The sequence below is a fragment of the Sciurus carolinensis genome, chromosome 3, assembly GCF_902686445.1.
Source record: "Sciurus carolinensis chromosome 3, mSciCar1.2, whole genome shotgun sequence".
NCBI lineage: Eukaryota > Metazoa > Chordata > Mammalia > Rodentia > Sciuridae > Sciurus > Sciurus carolinensis.
Window position 1 is genome coordinate 109,343,378 of NC_062215.1, and position 21,551 is coordinate 109,364,928.

The following is a 21,551-nucleotide window of genomic DNA, read 5'->3' on the forward strand; positions in this document are numbered from 1 at the left end:
ACCATGTATTTGAATATTGACATAAAGTACAATTGTTTTGAAAGGAACACAGTTGAATATCAGTCTTAGTGCTTAGAAAACTAGTTTAGATAATAGTTAAGTAACAAAAACAAATTCAAGAGAAATTGAAGTTGTACACTTTTTTGTGGGGGGGAGTGTACTGGGGAATTGAACCAGGGCTCTCTACCATTGAGCTACATCCCCAGTCCTATTTCGTATATTTTGTATTTTATTTAGAGACAGGATCTCACTGAATTGCTTAGTGCCTCGCTTTTGCTGAGGCTGGCTTTGAACTTTTGATTCTCCTGCCTCAGCCTCCGGAGCCACTGGGATTACAGGTATGCGCCACTGTGCCCTGCTGAGAACCACTTTTGAAGCCACAAGACAGTGATGACCTACTCTCAGGAGCAAGACAAATATGCCATTACTGATATTTGACCAAATTTTCCTTTTCTTCACCCATCAGTCCCTTTTGAAATCAGTTAAGATTGCATCTGATAAAGAAACATCAGTGGAACTCTGGAGAAGATTAGCATTAACTGATTGACTCTATTCATTGGGAGGATGTCCCCCTGACTGTACAGTTCAAGGTCCTGGGATGTGAGCTGCTGTGCTTCTGATGAAAAAAAGGAAAATCACACACAAAATTGAAGTTTAGGCCATTGTTACTGAATCTAGGGTTTTCAACCAGCAAGAGTTCCATTAACCCTTTAAATGACTTGGGGAAAATATCAAGGGGTTAATAAGAACTGTGAAATAGAACTATAGCACTGAAAGAACTTTTCCCTTCATCTAATCAGTCCTTTGTTTTATAGAGTGGATCCTTAAGCCTAGAGGAACACATCTATTTTGTAAATTTAATAAGAATTTCAAAAATACTCTAGTATGTTTGTTCTAATTTCAGGGGGAAAAATTTAAACAAATGTTTATAAAGAAATATATCCTCCTGGTCTTACCCCCACAGAAATAACCAGTAGCACTTTGTTGTTTTAATTTTTGTAGACCTCTTTTTAAGCATATTGTATAACTATATATGTATAATGCAAAAATGGGATCATACCTTTTTTGCCATACAGGTTTAAGAACACACACTGGAATCAGACCATCCTGGGTTTGATCCTAGCTTTTTCGAGTTGCCTTCATATGTTTTACCTGTAAAATAAAGATAATGATGTACCTCTTTATAAGATGGTTGTGAATAATTTAAAGATAACATATATGAAGTGGAGATGATATATTTGAAGTGCTTAATCTACTCAATAAATGCTTAATAACCCAGTCTATTGTTCCTGTATTCTAGTACACTGTCCCTCTCACACCATAATTTCCCTGATTGGGTCAGGACAGGGAGAAATAGAGAAGCACACCAAAATGCTTTTATGTACAAACTTTTAAATACATATGCTATAAGCAAAGGAAAATACATAACTAAAATTTTATCTTGACTTATAAAATCATATTTCTTACGTAAAGTTCTGTGATATGCTTTAATTTTATAAGGCAACATTTGATTCAAAACTGACCCCCATTAACTCTTATGTTAATTTTAGTATCTGATGGTTTCCTTTGAAAATAAATAAAATAAATGAACTTCTTAATAGCCATTTGGGGTTCTTAAAATGTATATGTTGTATATAGAGTTTTCATGTTATCACAAAAATAATACAGTACATCATTTAAGTACCATGAATGTCATATGTAGTTGTGCTACTTTATTTTTTATCTTATTCAAGAAAAATTTTGTATCACTTTATAATTTTAAAAATTATAAATATTTTATAATATTTTTAACTTCCAAGTAAAAATAGTTTGTCCCAAATTGATGTGGAAGGTTAAGTACTTTTTTAAAAATTAACTTACTTAGAAGAGGAATTTTAAATTTTTATTTGAGGTTTTTATACTTCTATATAATTGAACGTGAAAATTTACATGTTTGTATGCTAAAGTTCACAGTTAAATTTTATAACAAAGAAAATAAAGTTTTCATCTTTTCCTTCTTTTTCTCTAGCTCAACTGAGAAGTCATTTCCTTGGAGATCAACAGGTATGTTTTTTTTTATTATTATTACAATAAATATTTTTATGTTTTACACATATGCACAAAAGCAATTACTTAGCTTGCTCTTTAATTAACTATCTGCTGATAAAGTAAGCCAAGCAAATCCTTTGATAATGATAGTATTGAGCTACTTTGATTTGAAGTAGTAATTGTTAATATGCTTAAATGTTACATAATTGAATACATTTGTATATGTCAACTATAAAAAAGACTTGTATAACAGTATTTTTAATATCAACCCTATGTCTAAAAATTTTCTTTTCCATCATAAGGAAACAGAGAGATGACTTTGGAAAATAGGATATTATATAATCTGAGCAAGTTGGCTAATCATTTTATATAAATCAGATCTTTCTTTTCATAGTATTTCTCATACTCAGAGAAAAGTTGCTTGAAATGTTCATTTTCTTTATGTAACTCCATATAGAATATCTGGTAACTTCTAATTTGTTAGTCTAAAAATAGTCTGGCAGGTTTTAACATAGCTATCTTTTTGTATTTTCTTTTTATCTTAAATTTACCACATACAAAAAGATAAATTCTCTCTATCACAAATATTTGATGTCTTATCAGTTTTCATTCAATAAGTGTTTATTGTTCATTCACATCACGTGCTGGTTACTCTGTCAGACAGTGATGACTTGTGTTCCTCCCCCCACCCTTAAAGAGTAGACCTAGATATCTAAACACTTTGGCACTTTCTAAACAAGGCTTGAATTGAGGGAAACTCAAGTATCTCAGTTTATCTGCATTTGTTGTTTATAGTGTATTCAAGCACTCTGCTGTTTTACAGAGAAGTTAGTCCCGATATAGTGTATATTCAAACTGTTGATGCATCAGAGATATGTGAAAAGCTGCCTAAGATTTACAAATAACAGTTTAGTACAAGGAAAGACAGACCCTGAAATAATATATGGTTAACTGCCAAATAAGTATTATGTGGGGAACAGTAGTAGAAATAGCTCACTTCTGAAATAGCTCTGCAGAGAAGATGGGCCTGGAGTGCACCTGGCCTTCACAGGTGGCCAGACTGTGGAGAGGGCATTGTCACTGGACAGTAGACAATAGATGTCACATGGGAACTTTTAAAATTGGTTTAGGAGATGATAAGAGGTGCAAAAGCTGATTGAGTCAGATTGTAGGAATTTTAAGTACCAAGGGCCTTGACTTGGTGATTGTAAGGAGACCCTGAAAATCTTTTAAGCAAAATTCATATAATTTAAGCATTCCTTGTGAGAAGCAGCAGAACTAGGAACTGGAGGGAGGAAAAATGAGTGATACAAAAGAATAGCTGAAAGCTTATTACAGAATTTGGTATGTGAGGCCATATGGAATAGGTGTTTAGTTTGGAGTTGCATTTAGTTTGGAGTGGTAACCATGAGGTTTTGAGCTTAATCAGTTAGTGGTACCTTTGAAACAACTGGACGAATCAGAATAGAGAGCCAATTTTAGGGGGTGCTCTAGATGTATGGATTTGAGCTAATGAAAGGAGAGCAATTGAGAGCATTCAGCAAGCATTTATAAATGTGATTATTAAAGAAAGCCCTTAACCAAAGGTGAAGAAAAACTTCTATTAAACTGATTGTTCCATGCAGATTGATACATTATTATGTGGTTCAGACATGGGTCGAAGTGCTATGGGTAAGGGACAGCCGAGTTAGAGAGCAAGGCTGAAATTCAGAGTGTGTGTAGGAAGAAAGCTGCCACTTTTTCTCCTTGGGAGTTATTGAGAAAATGGTCTGAAATCCAACGGAGCCTGATAGAGAGAGTTAGGTGAGATGCACACTCCACTTTGTCACAGTATGTAAGTTCATGACTGAGGACAGGCACCACGTCTGCCCTGTTCAACAAAGTGTTCCAAGAGCCTTGTGAATGGTAGACCCTAGGCAGTTCACCCAGAGTGAATGAATACATACATACATATTGAATACATAACAAATGCTGCTTCACCCCATCAGGAATATTTGTGTTATATTATCTTACAACTAAATCCTAATCCCTTAGAAAATGGCCCTTTTATTTTCTCTCTGCCTCAGTGCCTACAAAACACCCAATCCTCTGCATGTATTAAAGAAATACTTGAAGTAAATATTTTAATTTAGTAGCAAAATATGTATTTTGGAAGAAATATACACAAAAAGTTGTAAGTTTTTAAAACTCCCCAAGAAGTTTTTTTGGCTTTTAACTTGACTCACAATGCTGTTAACACTTTTACAGCCCAACATGACATTTACCATAATGTTGCACATCTTTTTTATTGTGAATTTGACACACATGATGTGAATTCAGTTTGTTTCCCTTATAGTTTCTTCTGTTTTTCTTTTTATATAATAACTTTATTGAGGTATAATTCACATATCATACTGTTACCATTTAAACTGAATACTTAAGTGTTTTTTAGTATATTTACAGAGATGTGCATCCATTATCACTATAAATTTTAGAACATTTCCATTACTCTTAAAATAAACCACATACCAATTAGCAATCACCACCATTCTCTGCCCAGACCTCCCAGTCATAGGCAACCACAAATGTCTAACTTTATGGCTTTGCCTACTTTAGATATTTCTGGTAAATGGAATCAGACCACATGTGACCCTTCATGACTGGCTCCTTTCACTAAGCATGATGTTTTCAGTATTCACTCCTATTGTAACATGTATCAGCTTGTTGTTCCTTTTTATGGCTAAATAGTATGACGTTGGACAGGTATAATAAATTTTCCTTACCCATCAGTTGACAGACATTCAGGTTGTCTCCCCTTTGGACTGTTACAAATAATGCTGCTATAAACATTCTTATATAAGTTCTGGATGTATGTTTTCATTTCTTCCAAGAACATATCTAACAGTCAAATTACTGGTCAGATGATAACTCTGTGTTCAGTTTTTTAAGCAACTACCTGATTGTTTTTCCAGAGTGGCTGCATCATTTTACATTTCCACCAGTACAGTATAAGAGTTATGATTTTTCTCCACATCCTCTCCAACACTTGTTATTATCTTTTTGATTACAGCCATCCTAGTGGGTGTGAAGTAGTGTCTCATTGTGGTTTTGATTTATATTTTCCTGATGGTAGCATGCCTTTTGTTTTTGGTTAATTTTTAGTTTCAGTTCTTCAAGCAGTGGTACAGGACATAGAGCTTGTATTTTAACCTTATCAGCTGCCTTCACATCAACTTTTTTTACTTTTTAAAAATAATTTTCCTCCTAATTCTAATGTAATATGGACAGATTGATTCATCAAAAGTTATTTGGAGGGCCGGGGATAAAGCTCAGTTGGTAGAGTGCTTCCCTCACAGGTATAGGCCCTGGATTCAATCCCCAGCACCCAAAAAAAAAAAAGATACTTAAAAAATATAGAAAAGTATAAAAATTATATTCAACCTTATTACTTAGTCTTTCTATGCATATAAGTATGTTACACATTTTTTAAGCAAACTTGAGAATATACTATATATGCAGTACTTTGTTGTTTTTGCTGTCCTAAGTATCTACCTTTTAATATAAAATTCTTGTATGAGTTCATGTTTAATTCTGCATAATTTATTCCAGAAATATATCTTGAGAGCCTTCAACAACCAAATACACTTACAAAATTGGTGGGAAAATACCATAGAGGAAAATTTTAAGTATGTACCATATTATGTATATCCCTATTACTGGACTTTGGGATTGTTTCTGCTTTTTTTCACTGTTATAGATAGCTGTGGTAAACATTCCTGTATATAAAACTACTTTTATTTACCTCAGGCTAGATTTTTAGGAAGAAAATTATTTAAGGTATATCAATCTTGTTAAGGCTATTGCTGTGTGTAGTCAAGTTGCTTTCCCAAAATATCGTATTAATTTTCCCCCCTTCCAGGTATATGAGATTGATACTGATAGTTCCTCATTAGTGTCATCATTTTTATCTCTATCTAGAAAATGTAAAAGTATCCTATAGAGTTCCCTTTTCTGTTGGAGGGTTAGTGTTTGATAGATATGAGTTCTTTGTAGCTCAAGAGCAATAGCTATGTCTATCAGTTGGTTGGAAAAACAGAACCCATGCAAGGTAGTTCAATACAGGAATTTGATCAAGAGGATTTATAGATAGGACAGCTTGGGCAAGAAGTTCTGAGGGATTTAACAGGGTGATGAGGCACCCAAGAGATTATTGATGCCCAGGAACTACCACCATCTCTAGAGAGGGCAAAAAGGGCAAGAGGTTTTGTTAGAGTCCTGGAGTTGCCGCAGAGTTGGGGGTGGGAGGGGGACAGGGGGAATTGTCCAGCATTAGCCAGAACCAGGAAGGAAATACAGTGCCAGCCAGAAAGGCTACCTAAAGTGGATCTGAAGAAGCATCTGGCTTCTCCACGAAGCACTCCTCCTACCCACAGTAATCTGTGCACTAGCTCAGCTGAGCTAGAGAGGTCACGTTTAGGTTTTTAACTACCAAAAGTCAGGCAGGCACTGTGTATAATTATGTGTCTGGTTACAATATAGAGAAAATGATCTTTGATTGTGAAGACATGTGATAGGGGCTGAAATATCTGGGGCTTGACATCCTTTCTATCCACTCATTGACTAAGCTGCAGTTATTTGACCACCATCTTCAGGGGATTTGTCATAGCAAAGTATCAACTATACTATTATGTGCTTAGTATTATTCTTTAAATTAAAAATCACCTTTTTGTTTTAGTTGGGTTTTTTTTTCCTTTACTTTTCATTACTAGTCTATGTAGTATGCTTACTAATATATTAAAGATACAGAAGATATATATTTATTATATAAGCTTTAAATATATTTTAAATTAAATAGGTAGCAATCAAGTGTTATCTAAAACACTCTCCATAGCTGCCGGGAAATACAGCTTCAGGAGTGCACCTGTCCTGACACAGCTGTGTCTGCAGTTGGCCCCTAGTAATTGCATATGCCCTTATTGTTCTCAGGGCACAATCTCCAGACCTAGGAGTTACATTTATCCTTCTTTTCTTTTGAGGGCAGGGGAGAAAGTATTATCTTCCAAACACAGCAATCACAACTGTATTTCCTGATATTTTAACTGAATTGTTGTGTGTTTTTTTAAATTTGTCTGCTTTTCAGCCATACTTAATGGCATCTAAATTGTAACCATGACAATAAGCTATAGTTACAAGGGTATAAAAAGTGAAAATTGATTTTATGAATAAAAGAGTAAATCTGATTTCTTTCATGTTTCTTTTTCTAGTAGGTATAGATGTCCTTTCCAAGTTAGCTATTGGGATAAAATTACAGTTTTACTGCTACTTATTACTATAAAAAAAACTTGTTTTGTGCATTCAGAGATAGAGAATGAAGTATGAAGATCCTCTCGGTATAAAATGCAGCAGTCCTACTTAGAATGAGCAAGGCTGGTTTAAATGTGAAAAATTATTAAATATTTAAAAGGTCTTTAGTTTACTCTGTCTTTGGCTAGCTTTTGACAAAAACCATGTCTTTATTCATTTTCTTGGTTTCCTATGTAAGAAAGCACTACACAAAAGGAATTAGGATTGAAGGTCTGTTATTGTTCTCATTTTTCTTTATATTTTGGACATTCACTTGCAGACAGTTTCACTGCCTTTTCTCTCCCTTTTTTAAGGTTTTACAAATTTGATTTGAAAAGCTTAGCCTTTTAAAAGCCTTTCGGCAAGAGGGTGAATTGTTAGCAAGGTGCTGGTTTGATGCCTTCTGCCCAGGAGAGATCACTGCCTACTCAGGTGTCTTCAAGATGTTACATTCTGTTGAAATGCCGAAAACTGAGCTCAGCTGCTGAATTTTGGTTTTTAAAAAGCTAACTTACTGCAGCAGCATTTTCTGAGGAAGAACTTAGAATGCCTTAGGCAGAGAAGATTTCCATTTCTTTATAATTCACTTCAGGAGAGTCTAGCTTGCTTGTTTTTTTGTGGATAGTTGTTTGGTTTTAGTCTGTGCTAGAGATGGTAGGCTGTTTGAAAATAAAAAGCCAAAGTTTTTCATTATGAGTGCTGAAAAGAGATAGTTCCTAAAGAATGAGGAAGACCTGCCAGGTCTACCAAACATTTTTACTCTCTCAGGTCTTGTATTACTTGACACATTTGTGCTGCATCATTATCTTGCCTTTTGCCTTCTCTCTCTTCATTATTCTGCATTTTCTAGCTTACCAGTGTCACATATTTGCTTTCTAAAACATAATTGCACATCTTATTTTCTTTTATGAGAGGAGAAAAGTTGATTGTTTTGTGCCTCAACTTTTGTCTTTTCCTTAGCCTCTCATTTCTAATAACTTCATGTATTCTGCTGGAACAGGAGTTCAGAGGGAAATGTCCTCTTGTGCTCCCTTCTGTTTGTTTTATTGCTGTGTCGTTTTTCATTGTTCACTTCTTCATAGCTCTTAACATGTATTTGTATCATATCATAGTCTTTCAAAGTTTGAGGTGTCTTTTAAGAAAATATATAATGAAATAGAAAATGAATATCAAAATCATTGAAAATATATACTAGAATATATATACTATACTAGAATAACAAGTAAAGGACTAAGGAAAGCAAGAATGCAGGTCCATGCTTATAAAATCCTCCATGATGGAAAATACTATATGAAATACTCATGAAAAAGAAACCCTAGATTTAACACTTTCAAGAAAAGGAAAAAAAAAACACCAATTGAGTCATAAAAATAGCTATTATAGTGTATGCTAACCATCAGAAAAAAGCTATATGTTGAAGCCAAAGATTTGAGTTCTTTTGTCAAAGTGATCATTGGTAGGTAGTTAAATCCTCCAGCCACATCCTGTGAAATGAATTTTGCTACAAGTCACAATTTCACAGTTTTTCTGTTCCAAGAAAAAAAAAAATTACTAGCGTCTGGGAGGTTGCCAATTTCAGTACTTGTCTGTGAAGTGCAAGGGAAGGAAATGAGCCTCAGAATCTCCCCTCCTCTTCCCTATGGATTAGACCAGGAGCATCCCACATTGCAGAACTGACTGGAAGTCTGGTCTGCTCCTACCAGCAGCAAGCCTAGTCCATTGTTTTTAACTCTAACATGGTCCCTAGAAGAAAAGAGTGCTAAAGAAATTGATGAATGTTAAATGATGAGATATTGGTGTTCATAGGCAAGAAATATAAGAGGCCAAAACAGATTGGCGTCTCTAATATTAAGCAACAAGTTAGTAAAGAGGATAATGAAAGTGGAGGAGTTTTCTGGTTGGGCTGGAAGGCATTAGAGATTAATAGATTATCCTGGATGAATAGGCAAGAAAATATGAACAATTTCATGCAGCAAGGAGTTTTGCTGTTTAACAATAAATACGGAAGGGAAGGACAACTGGAGTAAAATAGATATCTTAAACTAATTAAATTATTTACCTTCAGAGTACAACATTTATTTATTGTGTGACATGTATTGAAATGCCATGATTTTAACATGTTGTCCATTTAAGTCATTACCACATGGTTTACATTGACATTAGTAGTTAATGTATACTGCTAAATTCAAGAATACAGCAGAAGAGTTTGCATTTTGTTTATGTATTTAAATTTTGTTTCTAAAATGTATACAAGTTTCTGCAACCAGAGTGAGCTTAAAAACACACACAAGTAGTAAAGATAAAAGATAAATGAGAGACTAGACTTAAGTCAATTTTTCTTTTTTTCTCCATCTGGAGCAAGTCATTTGCAACACAAAAAAGCATCAGCATATCATGAGAGAAGACATGAACTTAAATGGGAACACTTTATGCCTCAGTAGAAATGTACTGAATTTATAAAGGAGATATAGTAGGAAGTTATGTTGTATTGTGCATATTCATAAAGAGCTATTAGATCTGCAATCATATATAAAGGACTACTGTGACTATTATTTTATTGGAGATCTGAGATGTTATAATTTATTATGGCTATGAATTGTACAAATGATAAAATTTTATCAAATTTTCCCTCCTGTTTCTCTTCTAAATACCAGGAGGATAAGAATTTCTTCTAAAACCTTGGAGTCCCAAGTTTTTCAAACATCCCTTATTTGTTGTGGGCCTGCTATATTCATATAGTCTTGTCAGGTGGTCTTCATGTCACAAACACAGAGCTGTAGATCCAGACTGCCACCATAAAGGTGGTTCTTATTCTTTTAGTGATTTATTATGAAAATAAGATGCTTCTTGTCTTTTTTTTTTAAGTTAAAAGTCTAGAAGTAATTGAAGTTCTGAAAGGTAAAAATTTGCTTCATTCTCACATGTTCCCATACCATGACCATGCACCCCACTTCTAAAAACACAAGCACACACACACACACTATTTATATATATATTTTCATATATATATATATATATATATATATGAAAATCTGGAATGAAATACAAACTGTGAGTGCAAGTGTGTGTGTATGAATATGCACACACATTTGGTTTTGATTTGTTTTAATGCAAATGAGCATGCATTATACATTCTTCTGTGACAGTTTTTTTTCCTTTAACAGGATTGTAAAACTGTGTTTCTATGTGAGTACATAAAAATATGCTTCCTCCTTTTTAATGACTGAGTATTATCCATTATTTTGAAATTTTGTATATGACCCAGTCCATTATAAGTAGATATTTTAGTTTTTTCTCCAATTTTTCACTTTGACAAACAATGCACATCTGAGTGTGTCTGTCAAATAGATTCCTCTAAGTAGAACTGCTGGGCAACAGTCTCTCTCTCCCCTCTAGCTCTCTCTTTCTCTCTCTCTCTCTATGTGTATATATATGTATATACATATGTACATATATACGTATGTATAATTTTTTTTAGCTGTCAATAGACCTTTATTTTATTTATTTATATGCAGGGCTGAGAATTGAACTCAGTGCCTCATACATGTTAGGCAAGCACTCTACCACTAAGCTACAACCCCAGCCCAGTGTCTGTATTTTTATGTTACTATATAGGGTCAGTTTGCCCACCAAAAATGCTTAATGATCTATGCCCCTACTAATACCAAATATTATTCCAATGTGTGCTTTCTATGTTACCAGAGTACAAGAATATAAATCTTTCTTGGCATGGTGATACACATATATAATCTCAGCTACTCTAGAGGCTGAGGCTGGAGGATCACAAGTTCAAGGACAGCCTTGGAAACTTGGCCAGACCCTGTCTCAAAATAAAAAATGAAAAGGGACTGGGGGTATATCTCAGTGATAGAAGTCCCTAACACACACACACACACAAAGAATATAATCTTGATAAATACTTTAAGTTTTAATGTCATTAAGTTTTTTAAAAATCACTTGTTTCAAATTTCCCTATATCATTAGGTTTGTGGACCGATAAAACAATAAAATCACTTAAAGAAATCATTGTTAAATATTCTTAAATTTTAACATTCCATGGAAATTTCAGCATACCCCTGACCATTCCATTATTTGATCAGTTCTTATGGAGACTGGAAAGTAACCATATCTTAGAATTCAATAAAATTGTCTTAATGTTTCCTTTAGTTTTCCTTTCTTCTCTCTTCATATCTAGCTCAGAAGGATCAGATATATTTTTCTGTCAACAAAAAAGCAATAGCCACTATCAAAACAAGCAGAAATCAAACTACTTCATCATCATTGGAGGTCATTAGAGAACCAACACCTTACTATCTCACTCCAGAGATCCCCAAACTTTATAGTACCTTAGAAACTTAGAGTCATCCGTGGAGTTGTGTTTCTTTTTGGGGGTTGGGGCAGGGGCAGGGTGACAATACCAGGGATTAAACTCAGAGGTGCTTTATCACCAAGCAACATCCACAACCCCTTTTTTTATTTTTTATTTGAGACAGAGTTTTACTAAGTTGCTCAGAACCTCGCAAAATTGCTGAGACTGGCCTTAAACTTGAGGTTCTCCTCCTCAATCCCCCAAGTCCCTGGGATTTCAGGCATGCGCCACCACATCTGGCACTAGTAGCACCTTGATTCCCAGGACTCAGCCCACGCAATCAAATTCGAGAGTTCAGAGTGGAAACCAGGCAAAGATAGTTGTTAAGTAGTCCCCAAGTGATTAAGTGTGCAAATTTTGGAAACCACTGTCTCCTCCTAGAAACTAGTCATTAAGAAAAGAATTAAGCCTCCTGATCATCGGACTACAGTCAGCAAACTGATCGCCAACTGCCAGGGGAGCACCAGCTGCCTGCTGTTGCCTGGAATTTCACTGTTACAGTACCTGCAGGTTTGATCACACGTGGCTGCCGCCATTTTGAGACAACAGCCAGGCCCCATAGGACCCCTGGCCAGACTGAATAAGCCCCGTCTCCAGGATCCCTCAGCCTGACCAATCACTCCCTGCCTCTGGGACACTCACATCGATTGACTGCTCCCTGCCACCAGGACCCCCAGACCAACTGACTGCGCCCTATCACCGGGACCCCAGACCGACTGCACCCGGCCTCCAGGATCCCGCAAACACACCAAACACACCCAAACTCCAGGACTCCTGCCTGACCAACCGTACCCTGCCTCCAGGACCTCCAGCTGACCACATCCATACCCTGAGCTGCAGCTCCCCATTTGCCAACACATTTCGAAGCCAGAGTGGCCATCTTGGATAATCCTGGAAGCCATAGCTCTGATCTTTAGGTGGGGCAAATCCCATCCTGAAATGCCTGCTGGAGACTTGAAGCTCAATGTCAGGTACCTCTCATGCATCAGGCTACTGAACACTGGGAGGTTTCATTACTATATGACTGTTATATTGTAGATTTTCTTTTTTCTCCTTATTGAAAAATTTTAAGTTTTTATTTCTTTACTTTTCTTGTTCTCCTTTCCTTTTGTTTACCCATTCCCTCAGAGTCTCTTTCTCCCTTTTTTGCATGCTAACATCCAATTTCTTTTGATTACACTCTCGCCCCTTCTGTTATCTAGAACTTCTGTATATTCTTTTCTTATCCCATTAACAGCCACATTCTACATCCCTCTGCATCCTCTTTGTCCTCCATTAGAAACTGCAGACATTATTGCAAACCTGTTTGTTTTACTGAAGATAATATTTGAACTCATTCTGTTCATTATGACAATTTTGTTATTGTCCTCATAGGGGCTATTTGGTCTAGGGTTGCATAGTGTCGAATTGGGCACTGCTGATATTGATCTCCCCTTAAAGAAAAGGTTTTGGAAACCTATAGGACCACTATAAGCCTATAAGGGGAAATCTGCAAAACCCCAGATCTGCACTGCTAGAGGGGAAGATATATGAACAACATGAAAAAACAAGGGAGAAAATGATCCAAACAAATCTAGATTCTATATTAATAGAATCCAATGACAGTATGTTAGAAGAAATGTCAGAAAAGGACTTCAGATTATACATGATTAAGATGATTCGCGAAGCAAAGGATGAGATAAGAGAGCAAATGCAGACAATGAATGATAATACCAATAAGTTGACAGAGCAACTGCAGGAAGCAAAAGATCATTTCAAAAAAGAGATAAAGATTCTCAAAAAATACCAAACGGAAATCCTTGAAATGAAGGAAACAATAAACCAAATAAAAAACTCAGTGGAAAGCATCACCAAAAGACTAGACCACTTGGAAGACAGAACCTCACACAATGAAGACAAAATATTTAATCTTGAAAATAAAGTTGCCCAAACAGAGAAGATGGTAAGAAATCATGAACAGAATCTCCAAGAACTATGGAACATCATGAAAAGACCAAATTTAAGAGTTATTGGGATTGAGGAAGGCACAGAGATACAAACCAAAGGAATGAACACCTATTCAATGAAATAAGAACATGGTTACCAACCAAGAATCCTATACCCAGCAAAACTAACCTTCAGATTTGAAGATGAAATAAAATCCTTCCATGATAAACAAAAGTTAAAAGAATTTACAAATAGAAAGCCTGCACTACAGAATGTTCTTAACAAAATATTCCATGAGGAGGAAATGAAAAACAACAATGTAGGTCAGCAAAGGGAGGAACTACCTTAGAGAAAAACCACTCCAAGGAGAAACCAAGCCAACTTAAAAACCAAAAATAACCCCAAATAACTGGGCATACAAATCATATGTCAATAATAACCCTGAATGTTAGTGGCCTAAACTCATCAATCAAAAGACATAGACTGGCAGAATGGATTAAAAAGAAAGACCCAACAATATGCTGCCTGCAAGAGACTCATCTCATAGAAAAAGACATTCACAGACAGAAGGTGAAAGGATGGGAAAAAACCTACCATGCACATGAACTCAGCAAAAATGTGGGGGTTTCCATCCTCATATCAGATAAAGTGAACTTCAAGCCAAAGTTAGTCAGAAGGGATAAAGAAGGACATTTCATACTGCTTAAGCAAACCATAAATCAGGAAGACATAACAATAGTAAATATTTATGCCCCAAACAATGGTGCATCCCTGTACATCAAACAAATCCTTCTCAATTTCAGGAATTACATAGACCACAACACAATAATTCTGGGTGACTTTAAGGCACCGCTGTCACCAATAGATAGATCTTCCAAACAAAAACCAACCAAAGAAATCATAGAACTCAATAACACAATCAATAACCTAGACTTAATAGACATATATAGAATATTCCATCCATCAACGAGCGGATTCACTTTCTTCTCAGCAGCACATGGAACCTTCTCGAAAATAGACCGTATGTTATGCCACAAAGCAGCACTTAGGAAATGCAAAAAAATAGAGATACTGCCTTGTGTTCTATCAGATCATAATGGACTGAGTGTAGAAATCAATGACAAAATAAAAAAATTACTCCAACACCTAGAGACTAAATAATATACTATTGAATGAAACATGGATAACAGAAAACATCAGGGAGGAAATAAAAAAATTCTTAGAGGTCAATGAGAATGATGATACAACATATCAGAATCTCTGGGAAACTATGAAAGCGGTACTAAGAGGAAAATTCATTGCATGGAGTGCATTCCAGAAAAGAATGAAATGTCAACAACAAAATGACCTAACATTACAGCTCAAAGCCCTAGAAAAAGAAGAACAGAATAACAGCAAAAGTAGTAGAAGACAGGAAATAATTAAAATCAGAGCTGAAATCAATGAAATTGAAACAAAAGAAAGAATTCAAAAAATTGACAAAACAAAAAGCTGATTCTTTGAGAAAGTAAACAAAATAGACAAACCCTTAGCCACACTAACAAAGAGAAGGAGAGAGAAAACTCAAATTACTAAAATTCGTGATGAAAAAGGAAATATCACAACAGACACCACTGAGATACAGAACATAATGAGAAGCTACTTTGAAAATCTGTATTCCAATAAAATAGAAACTACCAAAGACATTGACAAATTTCTAGAGACATGCTCCTCCCAAACTGAACCAGGAGGACATACATAATTTAAACAGATCAATATCAAGCAATGAAATAGAAGAAGCCATTAAAAACCTACCATCCAAGAAAAGCCCAGGACCAGACAGTTTCTCAGCCAAGTTCTACAAGACCTTCAAAGAAGAACTCATTCCAATACTTCTCAAATTATTCCAGGAAATAGAAAAGGAGGGCACCCTACCAAACTCATTCTATGAAGCTAATATCACCCTTATACCCAAACCAGGAAAAGACACATCAAGGAAAGAAAATTTTAGACCAATATCCTTGATGAATATAGATGCGAAGATCCTTAACAAAATATTGGCAAACCATATCCAAAAACATATTAAGAAAATCGTGCACCACGATCAAGTAGTGTTCATGCCTGGAATGCAAGGATGGTTTAACATCCATAAATCAATAAACGTAATCCATCATGTCAGTAGACTTAAGGATAAGAATCATATAGTTATTTCCATTGACACAGAAAAAGCGTTCGACAAAATACAACACCCCTTCATGCTCAAAACACTAGAAAAAATAGGGATAGTAGGAACATATCTGAACATTGTAAAGACTATTTATGCTAAGCCCATGGCCAAATCATTCTTAATGGAGAAAAACTGGAACCATTCCCTTTAAAAACAGGAACAAGACAGGGATGTCCTCTTTCACCACTTCTATTCAACATTGTCCTCGAAACTGTAACCAGAGCAATTAGGCAGACCAAAGAAATTAAAGGGATACGAATAGGAAAAGAGGAACTTAAGCTATCACTATTTGCTGATGACATGATTCTATATTTAGAGGATCCAAAAAACTCCTCCAGAAAACTTCTAGACCTCATCAATGAATTCAGCAAAATATCAGGCTCTAAAATCAACATGCATAAATCTAAAGCATTTTTATACACAAGCGACAAAACATCTGAAAGGGAAATGAGGAAAACAACTCCATTTGCAATAGCCTCAAAAAAAAATAAAATACTTGGGCATCAATCTAACCAAAGAGGTAAAAGATCTCTACAATGAAAACTAAAAAAACATTGAAGAAAGAAATTGAGGAAGACCTTAGAAGATGGAAAGATCTCCCATGTTCTTGGATAGGCAGAATTAATATTGTCAAAATGGCCATACTAACAAAAGTGCTATACAGATTCAATGCAATTCCAATTAAAATCCCAATGATGGACCTTACAGAAATAGAGCAAGCAATCATGAAATTCATCTGGAAGAATAAGAAACCCAGAATAGCTAAAGCAATCCTTAGCAGGAAGAATGAAACAGGGGGTATCGCAATACCAGAACTTCAACTCTACTACAAAGCAATAGTAACAAAAACAGCATGGATTGGCACCAAAATAGACAGGTAGATCAATGGTACAGAATAGAGGACACAGACACAAACCCAAAGAAATACAATTTTCTCATACTAGACAAAGGTGCCAAAAATATGCAATGGAGAAAAGATAGCCTCTTCAAAAAATGGTGCTGGGAATACTGGAAATGCACATGCAACAGAATGAAATTAAACCCGTCTCTCACCCTGCACAGAAATCAACTTACAATGGATCAAGGACCTTGAAATCAGACCAGAGACCCTGCATCTTATAGAAGAAAAAGTAGGTCCAAATCTTCAACTTGTTGGCTTAGGATCAGACTTCCTTAACAGGACTCCCATAGCATAAGAAATAAAAGCAAGAATCAATAACTGGGACAGATTCAAACTAAATAGCTTTCTCTCAGCAAAGGAAACTATCAGCAATGAGAAGAGAGAGCCTACAGAGTGGGAGAATATCTTTGCCACTCATACTTCAGATAGAACACTAATTTCCAGAATATATAAAGAACTCAAAAAACTCTACACGAAGAATACAAATAACCCAATCAACAAATGGGCTATGGATATGAACAGACGCTTCACAGAAGATCTACAAGCAATCAACAAACATATGAAAAAATGTTCACCATCTTTAGTAATAAGAGAAATGCAAATCAAAACTACACTGAGATTCCATCTCATCCCAATTAGAATGACGATTATCAAGAATACAAGCAACAGTAGGTGTTGGAGAGGATGTGGGGAAAAAGGTACACTCATACATTGCTGGTGGGGCTGCAAATTAGTGCTGCCACTCTGGGAAGCAGTGTGGAGATTCCTCAGAAAGCTTGGAATGGACCCACCATTTGACCCAGCTATCCCACTCCTTGGCCTATACCCAAAGGACTTAAAATCAGCATACTACAGAGATACAGCCACATCAATGTTCATAACTGCTCAATTCACAATAGCCCGATTGTGGAACCAACCTAGATGTCCTTCAATTGATGAATGGATAAAGAAACAGTTGTATATATATATTCAGTGGAATATTACTCAGCTATAAAGAATAATAAATTTACGGCATTTGCAGGCAAATGGATGAAATTGGAGAATATCATGCTAAGTGAGATAAGCCAGTCTCAAAAAACCAAAGGACGAATGATCTCGTGATAAGCAAATGATGACACATAGTGGGGGTGGGGGGGCAAGAATGGAGGAAGGAGGGACTGTATAGAGGGAAAAGAGGGGTGGGAGGGGTGGGAGGAAGGAAAAAATAACAGAATGATTCAAACATCATTACCCTATGTAAATGTATGATTACACAGATAGTATGCTGTTACTGCATGTACAAACAGGAACAACATGTATCCCATTTGTTTACAATAAAATTTTTTTTAAAAAGAAAAGAATTAAGTTTTTCCCACCTGTGCTGGATAGATTAATGATATGCCAGGTAACCAAATAACTGTAGCTATCACTAGTCATCTAAAATATGCCATAAAAATTCTTGTTGATAAATGTAGAAAGAATAATATAATTTGAAAAAATCACCAATTGTCGGACCCTTGTGAAGTAATTCAAGCAGAGATGATCAGTGGTTGCCAAACCCTGTAGGTTCTCCGCCCTATCTGCACATTAGAATCTCCCGATGAGATTTTTTTAAATCCCAATATTCTGGCTACAATTTAGACTGATTGAATTGGATTCTCTGGGTGTGGGACTCAGGCAGCAGTAGGTTTTAAATTAAATTTCATCCTTCAACCCAGCTGACATTGAGAACCACTGCATTAAAAGAAAGGTTGATAGTAAACTTGACCGAAGAATTACACTGTTGTTACCAGAATTAACTGATCTTAGCAACCCTGAAAGTTTTGATATTATATGATGTAAAGTACACAGCACCAGCCATACACTACTCTGACCAAAAGGTTTGTCCTGAAAGATTTTAGCTCTTTCTGCTTATAAGAAATATTGAAGCTAGAGGAATATGTAAACACACCATACAAAAAAAAAAAAATCAAACGAATTCAGATTACTAAGCAGGCTAAAAGTTTATTCCTATGGTTCCCTCAGTGAGTCAAGGATATGAAAGTGAAAGAGTCGCAAGCCCTGTCTAGGTTAAAGGACTTAAGTGACCATTGTACTCAAAAACAAAGTACCTTATCTCAGCCTGACTGGTGCAAGCCAACTAAACAGATATATTTGAGACATCAGGAAAATTTGAATATGAAGTCATTATATTGCATTATGAAATAGTTAAGGTTTTGCAATGTCCTTATTTTATAGAGACACATATGGAAATATTTATAGTTGAAAGGAACACATATGATGATTCTGTTTTAAATTCTGTAACATAGAAGAAAGGAAAAAGAGATAAATGGAGTATACAAAGTGTGGAATGATGTTGATAAGTATTAAATCTGGGGGGTGATTTGCACATTTTCTATTTTATTTATATATATATACATTTATTTGTGTGTTTGAAAACTTTAATTGTAAGCAACTTAAGTGTCAATTTTTTAATAAACATTTGAAATATTGGAGTTAAAGTGGAACATAAGAGTGACATGTTAAAGCCAGTCAAATTTTGACCATATTCCAAAGGGTTATTCCTGACATAAATAGTAGAAAGAAATTAACTATGAAAAGATGACATGAGTTTCTGAGCCAATAGATACCATTTGTGTTTTCCATATACTTAGGATTTTGTTAAGTGAACTTTTATCAAGCAAAATTACTTTTACAGTCAGCTCTTGCATCCCCAAATTCAACCAACTAAAGATAGAAATTATTTTAATGTTATATTGTTGCTAATGCTACTGTGTAGGCCTAGAGTGGTTGCATCTGCATTGAACACGTATAGACTTTTTATTGCCGTCATTCCCTAAACAAGTCAGTATAACAATGATTTGCATAGCATTTATATTGTATTAGGTATTGTAAGTAATCTAGAGATGACTTAAAGTGTACAAGAGGATGTATATAATTGCAGGTGTCACATCCTTTTATATAAAGGACTTGAGCATCCGTAGATTTTTATATTTGGGGGAGGGGAGTCCCTGAACCAGTCTCCCATGGTTATTGAATACAAAAGAACAACTAAATAGGGTTAGAGGTCAGCCTTTCTAGTTCAAAATTACAAATTTATCTCTATGTTTGTGCATGGGCCACAAAGAATATTAGCATTTTACTTTAGCAAACATTTATCTGACTGATCCTGAACCAGTTGTGTAATATAGGAACACATCACAAAAGCCTAAAATGGAGTGAGATAGCACTTTATATGAAAATTAGATGTCCAGTTTTAGCCTTTAACATTTTATGTTTGACACAGACATATCAAATAAATATTTAAATTTTCTCGTGCTTTTAGAGATATGGGAAGAAATGTTATATTAACTATTTAAAATACAATATAAATTGTCAAGTCTGAAAACTCTCCTTTTTCCTTCACCACTTCTTCAACACACTAAGCCTTAATTGCTCAGTTTACTTTGGGAAACGTAGGAATGGCTACCATCTATATTTCAAACATCATTCTTATGCCACAATTAGTCTTCATTTAGCTTTATCTTGGTAAAGTTTACCTAAAAGATAACCAGAAGATAAATATAGAAAAGTTTAATTTTTTTTGTAGGGTGTATCATCTTTTATATGCTCATGTATAGTATTTTTAAGAAGAATTTTTTTTACATCAGAGTGGAATTGGGGTTTTTTGTTTGTTTATTTTGTCTTTTAACAAAGAATATAGTATCATATATTCCCATTTTCAGATATTCTCATATTTGTAATTGGTAACATTTTGCCCCCAAAAGGAATAAAATGTGTCTTTGAAAAATAAAATATTCCAGAGTGGCTTTTGAGAACTTAATTGTATATTCCATAGGCTAACAACTTTTCAGATCACAATGAATCTCTTATTTAGTCTCTTTTTCAACTTTTGCTGTGGAAAACAAGAGCCCTGTGGCCATTTGTGAACAATAGCTGTAAAACTTGGTTTTGGACAATTTATGCTTCTGATCTATTTCTTTTCATCTTTATATTTCTTAATTTCTTGCTTTTCCTTTTACAGATATAAAAGATAAATTTTCTATGCTATATGTGACCCCTGTACGCAGACTAAAAATACTTAATAAATACTCGTTTTATAATATGACTACCTATAGAAATTCCTAGTCAGTTTTTTTTTTTTTCTGGAAGTTATTATTGATGGTTTGTATTCTTGAATAGAATTTGGAAATATAAATATATTTATATTTATGAATAAGGCATCTTTCTGGTGATATACAAAACTAAAATACATTTCATATTTGTTAATGTAGAAATCAAAGCACCACTTTATCAGTTTATACAGATACAAAGTTTACTTAAACCAGAACATTTGAATCCAGGCAGACAAACTTTTAACAGTGAATTTCAAGGGCATTCTAGTTGATTTTTAGAGCAAGATTTAAAGTGAACCAGAAAATACTTCATTAATGGTTTCTGTTTCCCAAGCCATTTCATATAACATTTTCTAGGTGAGTAAAGTTTAAGAGCCATTATTAATATTTAAAAGATAATATAAATATTCATAAGACCCAAGAACCTAGATATACTCAAGAGAACCAGATTAGAAATAGTTTCAAGAAACATGGTTTTCTGCCTTTTTCTTCTAGCTCTTACTTCCATTAAAATCCGACTCAGATATCATATGTATATAGTAGTTTATAGTCTGAGTCAACAAACTCTAAGAATCTGTAATATTCCTAAAATATCAGTCAGCATTCATTTTCTCCTGTGAACCAAAGAACTTTTGGTGTTTCATGTTTCTGTCACCCTAAAATATTTACATTTTCACTCTAAAACAGTATTTTCCAATGACCTTA

At 34.9% G+C, this 21,551-nt stretch overlaps 1 protein-coding gene across 9 annotated transcripts in view; it reads left to right on the plus strand.

Annotated features, from left to right (window-relative positions):
- The window catches only part of Pkp4 (plakophilin 4), a 248,069-nt gene that overhangs the window by 164,171 nt on the left and 62,347 nt on the right, over window positions 1–21,551 (plus strand). For all 9 annotated transcript variants that reach the window (XM_047547028.1, XM_047547031.1, XM_047547030.1 and 6 more), the window contains exon 4: window positions 2,009–2,043. In XM_047547028.1, coding sequence (XP_047402984.1) covers window positions 2,009–2,043 — 35 coding nt within the window. The remainder of the gene's footprint in view (window positions 1–2,008; window positions 2,044–21,551) is intronic.